The sequence below is a fragment of the Mus pahari genome, chromosome 5 (assembly GCF_900095145.1).
Source record: "Mus pahari chromosome 5, PAHARI_EIJ_v1.1, whole genome shotgun sequence".
Taxonomy (NCBI): Eukaryota; Metazoa; Chordata; class Mammalia; order Rodentia; family Muridae; genus Mus; species Mus pahari.
In genome coordinates this window covers 23,607,839-23,622,443 of record NC_034594.1, presented here as the reverse complement: position 1 = coordinate 23,622,443, position 14,605 = coordinate 23,607,839, and the positions used below count along the sequence as shown (strand labels likewise).

General features: G+C 44.9%; 1 protein-coding gene across 3 annotated transcripts in view; it reads left to right on the top strand.

Moving 5' to 3' along the window:
- Positions 1-7,176, top strand: part of Fhl2 (four and a half LIM domains 2) — a 68,959-nt gene extending 61,783 nt beyond the window's left edge. For all 3 annotated transcript variants that reach the window (XM_021198193.2, XM_029538214.1, XM_021198192.2), the window contains exons 4-6: positions 1,012-1,181; positions 4,216-4,402; positions 6,592-7,176. In XM_021198193.2, coding sequence (XP_021053852.1) covers positions 1,012-1,181; positions 4,216-4,402; positions 6,592-6,743 — 509 coding nt within the window. In that variant the 3' untranslated portion in view covers positions 6,744-7,176. The remainder of the gene's footprint in view (positions 1-1,011; positions 1,182-4,215; positions 4,403-6,591) is intronic.
- Positions 7,177-14,605: the final 7,429 nt, after the last annotated feature.

Below are 14,605 nucleotides of genomic sequence, written 5' to 3'. Positions count from 1 at the left end.
TGGTATCATGGTAGTTGGCCTTGTAATGAGGGGGATTGGTAGCAAATACAGTGTGGATGCCCTGGGAAACAGGATAATACCCATCCTTTTAAAAAAAGATTTGTTTATTTTTATGTATGTGAGTACACTGTAGCTGTACAGATGGTTGTGAGCCTTCATGTGGTTGATAGGAATTTGATTTTTAGGACCTCTGCTCATTCCAGTCAATTCTGCTCGCTCAGGCCCCAAAATCTATTTATTATTATATATAAATACACTGTAGCTGTCTTCTGACATACCAGAAGAGGGCGTCAGATCTCATTACAGGTGGTTGTGAGCCACCATGTGGTTGCTGGGATTTGAACTCAGGACCTTCAAAAGAGCAGCCAATGTTCTTACCCACTGAATCATCTCGCCAGCCCCAATAATCACCATCCTTGTAGATGGGGTAGGGGAATGCAATGTCTCATCACATTACCCAGAAAGGCGTGCGACTTTCTTTAATGAATGAATCCTATATCTCTGGAATTTTCTGTTAAATATTTTCAGTTTGACCTGAGTCTGACCACAGATAACCGAAAGGAAGTTAAACCATGAGTATACAGAGCAAGTGTTGCTAAGTAGTCACCTTCACCAATCCTACCACATAAGCATTAACTAGCCATGCTGAGTTTTATCTATGTTTTACCATGTGAAAATGCAGTTTAATTTTTTTTATTTTGTTAATTTCAATTTATTAATTAAATTCACTGATATTCATTTTATTAATTTTTATTTCCACTTAAAATTCCCAACTGCCATATTTAATGTAAACTTCAAGTACTTACTATGTACCATATTGTTCTAGGATTGCATGTATAGTGTTGAAACAAAAGGCAAAATGGAAATTATCTCCAGTTAGAGATGAGCCTTTGAGAACAGAAGATGTTGCCTTGTCATGTAACACTAGGAGGTTAACAGGCCCTGGAGGCACGTTACTGGACTCTAGCCAGTCTAACGGCAGCCTCTGATCTCTCTCGCCTCTGACCGCAGGTACCCGCAAGATGGAATACAAGGGCAGCAGCTGGCACGAGACCTGCTTCACCTGTCAGCGCTGCCAGCAGCCCATTGGAACCAAGAGCTTCATACCTAAGGAGAATCAGAACTTCTGCGTGCCCTGCTATGAGAAGCAGTATGCCCTGCAGTGCGTGCAGTGCAAAAAGGTGCTCCGGATCCCTTGGGGCCTCTTGTCATCCTCAGCTTCCATCCTTGGCCCAGCTGTCATGAAGGAATGCCTGTCACATCTCTATGCTCCGAGAGCTTGCCCCTTCCTGCCTTTCGAGTCTGTTCTCTTGGGTGTCTGTGTGTTGATCTATTGGGTCTGTGATCTGGTCTTTATCATGCCTTCAAGAACATTTCCAAATGTTATTACCTGATGTTGGAGGGAAGGGAAATGCCTTATCCTTAACCTGTCTCTGTTAGGCTGATCTGGAATAAACAAGAACCACAGACGAGCTCTGCCACACCCTCCCACATACCGCTCCGTGGATGGTGACACTTCCAGGACTTCAGTGCCATTAGGACCTATACCTGCCTGTTAAGCCCTTCCCCTCCCTCACTTCCCTGCCCTCCTATGCCCTCTGCTCTCCTCACTCCCCTGCTGCACTGCCCTTTACCACATCTGTGGCAGTTCTTTGCTTAGCTTCTGCACCTGTCTCTCCTGGGATGTCTTTCTGCTGTGCACCCACCACTTCAGGCTTGGAAACAGTTTGGTCCCTTCCAGCAAGGCTCATCTTGATGTGGTAGGGGAAGCTCTCATTGGGTTCACCCGTAATGGACTCTGTAAGCAAGGCAGGTAACACACCCTGAATGCTGTGTTCACTCATGTATGTTTGATGGCCATAGAGTCTATTTATTTGTGCATATGCACAACAGAAACCTGAGCACCGTTTAGTAGTTGTTGACCTGGAGATCAGCTCCACTGCCAGGGTTACAAGCCTGTAGGCACCCCTACAGACACCACATGGCAGCACCATGAGAGCGGTCCCCGTGGCGCCTTTGAGTCACTCCTCCTGTCATCTGCTTATCCATGTGGTCATTTTAGTTGCAAAAGTGCAGCAGGCAGTCTTGTGGGTGCATGCCTTTGTATAGCTGCTCCCTAAATACACTCAGGGCTTTCAAGCTGGGCATGGCCATCCTCAGGCAAGGAAAGAGGGGTCTGAGGGCGGGCAGGACATTCAAAGGCTGGATTTTAATCTGTGTGGAAATGATTCTGCAGCCAGCAGGGTGTCTTTGATACATGTGCTGTGAGACAGGACAGATTGGTCACAGAGTAGACAACAAGAAGAACCAGCTAAGGTGGGGCGGAGGGTGGAGGCTGGGGGTGCTGAGGAAAGAAATCTCCAAGAAAGCCATGCTTAAGCCGAAGTGAAGCTGAGCCTGCTGCTGTGATGTGAGAGGGGGTGGAGAGGGGTGTGAGGAGATGTGGAGGGAGTGGGAGGAAGTGGAAAGTATGAAGAGAGGAGGAGTAGTTGGGGGGGTTGAATAAAAGAGGTGAGGTAGAAGGGGTAAGGGGAGGAAGGGGCAGGAAGGGAGAGGAAGGGGGAAGGGGCAGGAAGGGAGAGGAAGGGGGAAGGGGCAGGAAGGGAGAGGAAGGGGAAAGGGGGAAGGGGAGGAAAGGGGAGAGGAGGAAGGGAAGTGGAGGAAGTGGGGGAGGGGAGGAAGTGAGGGAGGGGAAAGAAAGGGAAAAGGAATGGGGAGGGGGAGGGGAGGGGGAAGGTAGGGGGAGGGGAGAGAGGGGAGGGAAGGGGAGAAAGTGGGGGAGCATAGGGAATAGGAGACAGAGAAGAGGAGAAGGATGTGAAGGGTACTGGATCCAGAGCACATAGGGAGGATCAGGGGAAACTCAAGGCAGAGTAAGCATCACTTTACATGTTTCCTGTATCCCCCCGAACATGGAGACCAAGAATATTTTTCATAAATTCCATTTCTGGGGCAGGGGAGTGACAGACAAGTGATTACTCCTGTGTGGTTTAATGACAAGAGCACAGGACAGAAGGGAGTCCTGATTCTCCTTCTTGCCTAGTCATTAACTGGCTGTGACATAATTCTTGGGCAATGCCTGGGTCTCAGTTGCTTCATCTACAGCCTAGAAATAGCATCTTGCCACACAAACTTCATGCAGGGACTTCAGAAATGGCCAAATGCTGCCATACTGTTCACAAGGTAAAGAGCTCTGGGGCGTGGCCTGTCGTCTGTGGCCACTGCATGCAGAGCCCAGGCTCACCTAGACTCCCCTGACTTCTGACTCTGCTCTCCACCATGATTTAAATTCACATGGAGAGCAATGCTTGGAGGTTACTGGAAGCAGTGGAGGTTTGGCAAGCTGTTTATTACCTTGCAGCTTCTTTAGAAACCTCCTATGACTGCACGACAGGGTGAGGAGAAAGGCCTTCAGGGTGCCACGTCAGCAGATGCGGATTCCAGAAAGCCTCTGCCTTTCTGCCTCTCTAGTTACTGTACAGGCTGAGCATGAGACTAGCGCTGGAGAGGCCAACCAGTTGCTGGGATTTGAAGGAAGGCTTCCACGGAGATTCACCCTTTTCTCTTCATCACTCCGACTTTGTAGACAGAGGGGAGGTACTGAGGTCTCTAGCTACAGGTCTCGGGGCTGCTCAGAAGTAGCAGTCAATGACTCCACCACTGAGCTACCTTCCTATTTGGGATGGTGACAGTGCCCCATAGCACCCATTGCTTCTGTTCCCCTGCACTACTGTGAAACCTAAAGACCCGGCATCACTAGGGAGAACGCCAGGAGCCATAGCAATGGTGTGGGTGGTAACATGTGGTGCCTGGGGTATGAAGTTTCTTTTCTTTTCTTTTCCTTTTTTTTTTTTATTAGATAGATTCTTTATTTACATTTCAAATATTATCCCTTTTCCTGGTTTCCACTCCAAACCCCCCCTATCCCCTCCCCCTGCTCACCAACCCTCTCACTCCCACTTCCTGGTCCTGGCATTCCCCTACACTGGAGCATCAAGCCCTCAAAGGACCAAGAGCCTCTCCTCCCACTGATGACTGACAAGGCCATCCTCTGCTACATATGTGGCTGGAGCCACGGGTCCCTCCATGTCGACTTTAACAAACTGTATTTGTTGGGGGTGGGGGGGCGTGTCTTACATCATCCATGGGCCACAGCAGTGACAGAGGTTTACCAGAAAGAGGGGTAGCCCTGACTCTTACACTTGTCTCCCCCAGCCTATCACCACAGGAGGTGTTACTTACCGGGAGCAGCCCTGGCACAAGGAGTGCTTTGTGTGCACAGCCTGCAAGAAGCAGCTATCTGGGCAACGCTTCACAGCACGGGATGAGTTTCCATACTGCCTGACCTGCTTCTGTGACTTGTACGCTAAGAAATGTGCTGGGTGCACCAACCCCATTAGTGGTAAGTGTCCTGGGAGGGCCATTGCTTCCTGGAACAACACGGATGCCTAGAGTGTTAGCACAAGAGTGTTGTTAATATCTTGAGGCTCTGAGCCCAGCAAGCATTTCTGCCTCTCTGCTGTGCATCCTCAGAACACAGCTGGTGACTTCCCCTTAAGCCTGGGAATGCAGAACCATGAGTGTTTCTGCTTGGGTCTGAGTCTATTATAGTCACATGAACAAAATGAATGGTGCATTTCAGCCCTGACAGCAGACCTGGTATTTGAAGTATTCATGTCATCTTAATGAGACTCTTTTAACCACAAACCACAGCTAGATGGGGACACATACTGAGTAGCACAGTCCCCAGAGAGTTTGACAAAGTGAGAGCCCCAAATGTGCCTGGCTGGCAGACTAGTATTTGGACTGAGCTATTGAGTATGCTGAACATATTGAGGGTAGAGACTACTGGCTTCAGACTAAAGCCCTTTGATTTTTTTTCACCATGTACCAATCAGTGACAGGGGGTGGGGGTGCAAATATTCTGTCATATATAGGAGTTTTTCTTGAAGTGGTCTTTCCAATCCCATTCATCCAGTCTACCTGTTTTTGTTTCTTTGTTGCTCTGATAAACACCATGATTAAAAGCAACATGTGAAGGAAAGGATTTATTTTATCTTACTGTTTATAACTCCATCATGAAGAGAAAAGGGGGCAGGAACCTGGAGGCAGGAATCCAAGCAGAGCCATGGAGGAGTGCTGCTTACTGGCTTGCTCTTCATGTCTTGCTCAACATGCTTGCTTGTAGAACCCAGGACCACTGTCCAGGGGTCACATTCTCCACATTGGGCTAGTCCCTCCCACGTCAAGAAAATGCCCGACAGACTACTTAGCTACAGGAAGAGGTCCCTGCTTCCCAGACAATCCTAGGTTGTACAGAGTTGACAGAAAGCTAACAAGCCCACTGTTTCGTCATCCGCGATGCACCGTCAGCAGACATATGTGGCAGGAAGCAGCGAGGCACAGACTTTCCCCTATAGCTTTGTAGGGTCTTTATACAGACACACTTGCATACCGTTGTGTACCTTGCCTAGAACCAAGTTGTCTTGCTCCTATATGCCTTCCTAGCTGGCAGGACTTGGGCACGTACCCAGGTTCATGCTTTATTTGCATGTAAAATTAAAATATACAGAATAGTTCAATTTTGTTGAGACATCTGATTCTAGCGACTTAGATACTGTATTTCCCTTGAAATTAGTTTGGGAGGACAATGGGACATTTTCAGTGGTGTGCCCATCTTTGAAGCTGTTTTCCTAACTTCTGAGAAGGAAATGTCTCCAACACTTTATAATTTATGGAAAAGTAGTATGAATGTGAAGTGCTTTATATTAGACATGGATGTTTGCTGCAGTTATAGAATTTGGGGAAAGTGTTGGAAAAACCAAAATTCTTCCTTTAAAACAGCAGAATTATTCTCTGAAAAGCAATGATTGATTTTCAAGAACATATAGAAGAACTTTGAAACTGCAAACTAGAACGTACTCTTAGCTGTATTTCCAAAGACTTATACATACTGAGCTTCACTACACTGTACCCCAACTCACTGAGCCCCTTCTCTCACCCGCAGCTCCTGCTTCTGGAGCTGATCCCAGGGTCACCCCTCTGCAAGCTGGTATTTCCCTAGCCCTTCCCAGAACCTTTCTAGGTCCTTTCCTATCCTTTTCTCTTCTGCCTTCCTACATCCACTCCCTTTGTTACAGCACTCAGCAAAGGCACGAGGAACTTGCTCCCTTTTTTCTTGTGGGGAACAGGTTTTGTGTCAGGAGAAAAACCTAACCATCGAGAAAACAGCAGACACCTTTTTTCTCAAGGTGCTAGTGATGGAAGCCAGTCCCTCAAACCCTATAGGCAAGGGCTCTATCACTGAGCTACACGGTCAGGTCAAACCGGCACTTTTTCATAGTGTTACAGTACTCTTGTTAGAACCAGTTTCTGTTCGGATGACCCTGAGCTCCTCGAGGCTGTGCAGAGTTGTTGATTATACGTGCAGTCTCTGCTCAGCTGCTTGTTTGAAGCTCACTGCGCATGTGTCATACAGCGGGCTCAAACATTCAAGTGGATCGCTCACTGCACATGTGTCGTTCAGTGGGCACAAAGGTTGAAGCGGATCAGATGGTGCGATTGGTCACCTGTGTTTTCTTTTGTGCACAGGTCTGGGTGGCACAAAGTACATCTCTTTCGAGGAACGCCAATGGCACAACGACTGCTTTAACTGTAAGAAGTGCTCCCTGTCCCTGGTGGGGCGAGGCTTCCTCACAGAGAGAGACGACATCCTCTGTCCTGACTGTGGAAAGGATATCTGAAGGCGGCACAGAAGCCACAGCGCGTGGCACAGAGATTCGGATGTTTTCTTTCATAACCAGGCAATGCTGTGTTCTGATTCCCACCAGCCACCACAAGGCTTCCTCTTGCTGTCCCGGCTTCACGTTTGTTGAAACCCCCTTAGTTCTTTTCTTCTCAGTGGGGACAAGATCCATCCGTAAGCCCCGATGGTTTGGAATTTTATAGAAATGCAAGGCAGATTAAATGAAAAAGTCTTGAGTGTCTTTATAACGCATCCTTCCTTCACATCCTATTTAATTTTTTAAGTGCAATTAACATGTTATGAACTTGAATGTATTTTCAAGGAAGAGCTGGGATTTGCAGCTTTGTGACTTCCTTTTTATGTAAAACCTAGAATAAGACTTATGTAACTTACAATAAAATTATTCAGAATAAAACATTTTGCCAAGCACAGTGTGTGGACTAATGATTAAATGTTAGGGTCCCACTTCACATAACCCTTCTGAGGGTCAGTGGGCACTGCCCACTGTAGGTTCTGATGGTCAGCCGGACTGGGGTGGTATTCATCAAAATTGCATCACACTTTGTTTCAAGAAAGCCTTCCGGTAGCACCGACTTTTCTCCTTCACCAGCGTCCCTTCTCCTGGAACACACATATTCTACATTTGATGGGCAAACCTGTTACATAGTATGAATGACAGCAAGGCTAGGAGGCTAATGACAGGGAGCTCAAATTCTGAGTCACTCACTAACACTGCCTTCGTATCCCATCAAGACACAAGCCACACAAGGCCAGAGACAGTACCTAGTTCCCACAGCTCAGCACCCTAGCAAAGGGAGGTGCACCAAGCACTGAGATCTTCAGTGTGTGTGTCTGTGTCTGAATGTGTATGAATGTGCATAAGTATATGTGCATGTGTGAATGTGTGTATGTGTAAATGTGTGCAAGTATCTGTGTGTGAATGAATGTGTATGTATAAGTATGTGTATGTGTGTGAATGTCTGTGCAAATGTGCGTGTGTGAATGTGTCTGAGTAAATGTGTATATATATGTGTGAATGTGTATGTATAAGCATGTGTGTGAATTTGTGTGTGTATGAATGTGTGTATGTGTGACTGTGTATATGTATGCATGCATAGGAGGTATCAGACTCTCACTCCGTATCAACCCTGCTGCTTCAGCCTCACAGGTACAGGACTCACAGGATAGTCTACTGTATCCTGCTCATCTTCAGGATCTCACTGAAGAGGAACAACAGTACAGACACACAACTCAGACTTCAGGAGCAGCCTGTAAAAGGATCTTGCCTAGTGGCTCAGCTAGGACACAGTGAGCCCGACTTGTGTGACTGGAATGTATTAATTTATCTTTAGGATGGTAGCATGGTAATGTTTCTGCCTTTTATTTCCTAAGAAGGGACAGTTTGATAAAGAGATAATCCATGCCAAAGAAAACACATCTGTTCAGTGTACAAATGTAAAGTCAGTGTTTTTTAATGGGTACAGGATATTCTTTTTATTTATTTTTGATATCAAATGTGTATATAATGTACATAGGTCATTTGTCACTCACTTTTTCCCTCTCTGGTCCCCTTCCCAATCCTGTTGAACCCCAAGTCCTCTGCAACCATCATGTGATAATCCACCTACCTTTATTAGGGTTGCCTGCATGAGCATGGGTGGGGCTATTTACTCAAGCATGGACAATCTACGAATGGCTACACTACTGGAGAAAACTGCTACCCTTTCCAAGCAATCATTAATCAAAATAGCTCCTATGTGAGGCCTTATAAGCCCTTCATCCATACATGATGGAATTCTGAGAGCCCCCATCTTGTGCTGAGTCTTAGTCAGGGTTTGTATACCTACACAAAACATCATGACCAAGAAGCAAGTTGGCAAGGAAAGGGTTTATTCAGCTTACACTTCCACATTGCAAAGGAAATCAGGACAGGAACCCAGACAGGGCAGGAACTAATGCAGAGGCCACGGAGTGTGCTGCTTTCTGGCTTGCTCAGCCTGCTTTCTTATAGAACCCAAGACTACCAGCCCAGGGATGGCACCACCCACAATGGGCCCTCCCACCCTTAATCACTAATTAGGAAAATGCTTTACAGCTGGATCTCATGGAGGCATTTCCTCAAGGGAGTCAGTCTCCTTTCTCTGTGATAACTCCAGCTTGTGTCTGGTTGACACATAAGACCAGTACATGCTGATAACCAGAGTTTCTGACTTTGTGAGAAAAACGACCATGCCATCTCCAGAAGACAGCGTCTCCCTTCAGTCCTTTCCGTCCCCTGGCTTACACTCTGCCCTCTTCTCTGCAGTGTTCCCTTGGATGGAGTGATAAAAATAACCCATTTAAGTTGTGTGAACATTCAACACTCAACTTGTTAGTCATCATCCATTGCACACAGAAGCATCTCTCACCAAGCCTGAGAACAGCACCAATCCGGGGGTATAAACAAACACTCGCAAAGCAGTCTGATACCATATGCCTTTGGCAAAATGGTAACAGGTTCCCCATCAGTGCTTATGCTGTCTCTGCTGGCTTTTCAAGACAAGTTTCTTAAACTGGGTGATGTTGAATAGCATGTGAGGTGCGTATGGAGGATTAAATGAGAGTTAGTCCCCGAAGTTCCAAGTATTTGAACACTTGTTCCCCAGTTGGTGGTAATGTTTAGGGAGGTTATGCAACCTTTAGAAGGTGGGGCCTTGGTGGAAGTGTGTCATAAGGGGTGGGCTTTGAGGCTCCCCAGTCTCATCACACTTCCAGTTCATTCTCTGCCTTCTCTGTGTGGATACTGATTTCAGCTTCTTGCTTTGGCTGTCATGCACCCCACCGTGAGGCACTCTTACTCCTCCAAAGCTGTAAACAAAAGTGGACCTTCTCCACATTTCTTTTGGTCATAAGAGTCTCATCACAGCAGCAGAAAAGTAACTATAACAACCTTGGGTCTTCTGGATTTAGAGCTGACTTGAGGTTCTGCCACTGTCTCAGTTACTTCTCTATTGCTGCGATAAAACACCATGACCAAGACAACTTATAAAAGAGAACATTTAAACTGATGAAAAAAAAAAAAAGAGGCCATGAATTTGAAGGATAGCAAGAAGGGACACATGGGACTGTTTAGAGACATGAAAGGGGAATATGAATTAAAATGCAATCTCAAAAATAAACATACAAAAAAAAGAAAGCATTTAACTTGGCTTATGGGTTCAGAGGGTTAGACTCCATGATGGTGAAGTTGAAGAAACAGTTGAGAGCTTACATCTTGACTCACAACCAGAAGATTAGAGTGGGCACCAGGAATGGCAGGAGTCTTGAAATCTCAAAGCCCACCCCAGTAATTCACCTAATCCAAGAGCATATATCCTTTCCAACAGTTCAGGGGGGAAACTGATCTATAATTCACCCCCTCTTGTATGTATGTATGTATGTATGTATGTATGTATGTATGTATGTATGTATGTATGTGTGTGTGTTCAACCTTATCTGAGTAATGCTAGCTTCCTGAGTTTGGCAGTGTTCCATTCCTTTTGTGTTATGGAACTATTTAATAAGCACTGGTGCAAGCTCATCTTTAAAGGTTTGGTAAGAGTTGACAGTAAATCCATGTGGTTAATAAAGAGCATATTGCACATGCTTAAAACACCCATGTCATATGCAGATGTCTTGTGTCCTTCCTGTCATTGTCTGGCCCGTATATTTTTTCTGTACTCTCTTCCACAACATTTGCTAATTCTTAGAACGGTTGATAAAGATGTTCCATTCAGGGAAGAGCTCTCAATAGTTGCTTAGTATCAGCATCTTTAGCGGCATCCTGAGAGTATTTGGATTTACCATGGCTTGCTGTGAAAAGAAATTTCTGTCTTGATCAATGGTGAGAGCAACCCTTTGTTATTGGGATGAGATGGGCGGGGTAAGCATAACACACACATCACTATATAGATGTACTGAATTATCAAATAATAAATTTAAAGAATTGTATATTAAAATGTCCTATATTAAAATTTAAAGATAGTTTTTAAAATCATTAAAACAGCAATCTGCCCATTTTTCATGATTTCCGTAATTTTTCTTACAATTTGTAATTTTTAGTTTTATTCTATCATGTTCTGGTAAAAACGCAGGAAATTATTTCAATTATTCTGTATTTTGGTACCACTTGGTTTACGGTCTAGGATGTGGTCTATAGTTAGAGAAGGTTCCATGGACTGCTGAGAAGAATGCAAACTCCGTGTCTTCTGGGTGGAGATTCTGTATATACCTGTTTACTTGATTCCTGAGACAGTCCTTCACTGGTGTTAGAACATATATTTTCAGAATTCTAATACTATCAGCTCTCTAAGACCTTCCTAGGACTTCAGCGGCAGATAGGATTCCTTCATTCTATTAATTATGTTCCTTTAAGAGAATCCTGACTAATATGACTTTGGTAGCAGGGAGTGGGCTCTTGCTATGACAGGCCTGACGCTGCCACTTCTTGGGAGAATGTGGATGATTTGGGACTTTAGACCAAGAAAGCAGTCGAATGCTGTAAGCAGGGCTCAACGGGCCATTCTAGTGGCAGCTTAGAAGACAGGAGTGCTGAGAGCAAAGTGGACTTCAGAGGCCCAACTCGAGGGGCTTACGAGGAAAACAATATGAGTAGCTGGATCAGAGGCCAGTCCTGAGATATTTTGGCAAAGAATGTGGCTGCTTTCTGCCTTTGTCCTAAGACTCTGTCTGAGGCTCAACTGTGAAGTACTAGGTTAATTTCCTTGATGAAGGAGTTTTCAAGACATGGACTGCTATGGGCTCCATCACATGGTTATTAAAATTGTTCACTCTAATCAGAACAACTGGGGAAAAATGAAATATAACTTGCGGAGAAAGAGAGCAGCATTCAATTTCATGTTGGAGCTGAGGCTTGAGCAGAAAGAGATGAATTCGAAATGGAGTAAAGGAATGAGGGCTCACAGGGACAGACCACACCAAGGCACGTGTCTAAACTGGAAAAAAAGAAAGGCCTACGGAATTGGTTGTCCCTAAAACGCATCAGCCAAAGGAAGTTGCAACAAATGTGGTTCTGTGTGGTTAGATTCCATTCTGAGCAGGACGCTGAACCTGTTGGCGTTGTCCACGTGGTTCTGGCTTCAGAGTCATGAGGGATACACAAGCAGAGAGGTTGTATAATAATCTCCCATGGTTAAGGAGAGCCTTTAAGGCCAGGGCTGTGGCGGGGAGACCTGGCATGGGGAGGCCTTGAAGGGCCATTCTGTGAAGCTGTGAAGCCAGGGTTGCACTGGAGATGCCAATATGTTGAAGATGCCAGAGCCATGAGACATCTGCCAAGAAGAGTTGCCCACGGGGAGTGGAACCAGCCAAGGAAAGAGACGTATGTTTCAGGCAGCAAAGCTAAGAGAGTGGAGCTACCTAAGCCCTTTGCCATCACATGCAAAGCTTTAGCATTTGGAATTTGCCCTGTTGGATTTTGGTCTTGCTGTGGATCAGTGTTTCCTCACTATGCCCCGTTCGTTCCTTTTGGAATGGTAATGTACATCCTGTGGCACTGTATGTTGGAAGCATGTAATTTGCTTTTCTTTAAGAGATTGCCTTGGTCTAAGACAAAAGTTGGACTTTTTAACTATGCTAAGACTGTTCTCAGTGCATTTTGCATTATGATATATAAGGCCATAGGCTCATGAGGGTCAGGGAGTTGAATGTGCTAATTTGAATGAGAGTGGCCACCACAGCATCACATGTTTGAACACTTGGTCCTCAGCTGGTAGAACTGTTTTTGGGTGGGATTAGGTGGCATGGCCTTCTCAGAGGTGCATCACGCTGAGGTTTCAAAAGACCGTCTATCTGCCTTATGGTTGTGTCTCAAGATGTTAGCTTCAGGACATGCCTGCCTGCCTGCCTATGTTCCTCACTGTGGCTGTCATAAACTCTAACCCCCTGAAATAAGCCTTCTTCTAAAGTTGCCTAAGTCAAGGTATCTTATCACACACAGAAGAGTAGGACGGAACATTGGGAGATGTGGCCTTGCTGGAAGAAGTATGTCTGGGGGTGGGGTGGGGGTGGGTTTTGAGTTTTTGAGGGAGACTCATGGCTCCGTGGTGTGCTTTCTGTCTCTTGCTTATGTTTCAGGGTGTGGGCAATCAGCTGCCCCTCCTGCTTTCTGGCATCTACTGCCTCTACTCTGCCATCATGGATTCTGACACTGAAACTGTAAGCACAAAATAAACTTTCTTCTCTAACTTGCTCTAGGTATAGTGTCTTACCACAGGAATAGAAAAGTTGCCAAGTTATAAGCCAAGGCATAAAATAAGCTCCTGTGCATCTAGACATAAATTACTGAATAAATTATTGGTTCATATCCTGTCATTCCAAATATATTACTTCATTCTCACTGCCTGCCTTCTGCATGGAATTAGGAATTGAATCACCCTGCTCAGCCCTAAAAACATAACCTGATGTAATTAAAATCCACAAGAACTCACATCTATTTCACAGTAAGAAAATCAACTGAGTTTTTAAGCAATTGAAAAAAATTAGTCATTTCAGTTCATAAAACACACCACTGCAAGAAGACCTTTGTCTTTGCTCTTTTTTGTTTGAAATAGAAAATTACCAGAGTATTTTCCCAGTTGCTCGATTTAGAATTTCAGTCTTCAAATACAGCAACATTAAGATCCCAGCTAAGGAATTTAGTCACTTAAGGTCAGTAATCAGGAGTTATAAGCAAAAGGGCTGAGGTAGAACTTGCCTCAGAAAAACACCTACTCTCCCCAGAGTGGAACACTTGGGGATGCACATCTTCACATCAATCAAGACATCTTAAACACGACATCACTAACTGCCCTCTTGCTCACAAAAGGGAACCCGACTGGGCTGCTTGAACGTGGATAAGATCATGCCACACATAATGGCACTTCCTGAACCAGTTTCTTCAGTCACATAAGTCATAGGAAAAAATTTTCATCTTATTTGTATCGCAAATGACAGGCCTGCTCAAGATAGCTTTATTCAGTTTATTTAAATAAGGACAAGGCTACTTAAAAGACTATACATACAAAAAATGTACATTACAAGGTCAACCTTTTCTATACTGAATTACAAAACGTACACAAGCATTTAATAAAAGCATACTTAANCACANGTTGACCAACTAGTAGCCTCTNAGCACTGCTCAAACCCCACAGTAGTAGAGAAAGCGCTTACATGGGGGGATTTAACCTACCGGCNGTTTTACTTAATGTAAGTTTTTAAAAAGTCATTGCTGTTGAATGAGTCTCTACATCAGTTTTTGAACTGTCTCTCAAACTTAAGTCAACCAAAACAGAATTTCAAATGAAAATTTCAATTCTGAAGAATTTTAATACCAGCAAATACAGCCTTATGGCAGTAGTGAGCCACTCTTCCAAGTGTCTGGCAGCTGCCTAAACTAATAAGGCTACTCTGGAAAACTATGCTGCTGTAACAGCCTTTGGGAAGCAATTTAGTGTCCTGGTGCTACAGGATTCCAGACTGTAGGATCCACACAGTGATCTAGCACCCCCTCAAATGGAAGAGGATTGGGGTCAGACTATCTTCACCCCTTAGTGAATGGAGCAAGGTCACACACACAATACAATCTGCAAATCTAAGTCTGAAGCTTAGACCTAGAGAAAAGAGGAAGGAGAATGGGAAAGAGACCAGGATATTCAAAGTAGGAAAAAAAGAACGAGGCTGACTTGCTGATGGTAGATGCGGTGCCTTTTGTACCTCAAGCGCTTCCACTGCCTCTAATGCCATCTATCTGCCCAACCCAGGAATAAGAGTATCTTGCCTCACTGGGATACAGAATCCAAAGCAACAATACTAACCCCCTATACTATTAAGGAAACCTACGGC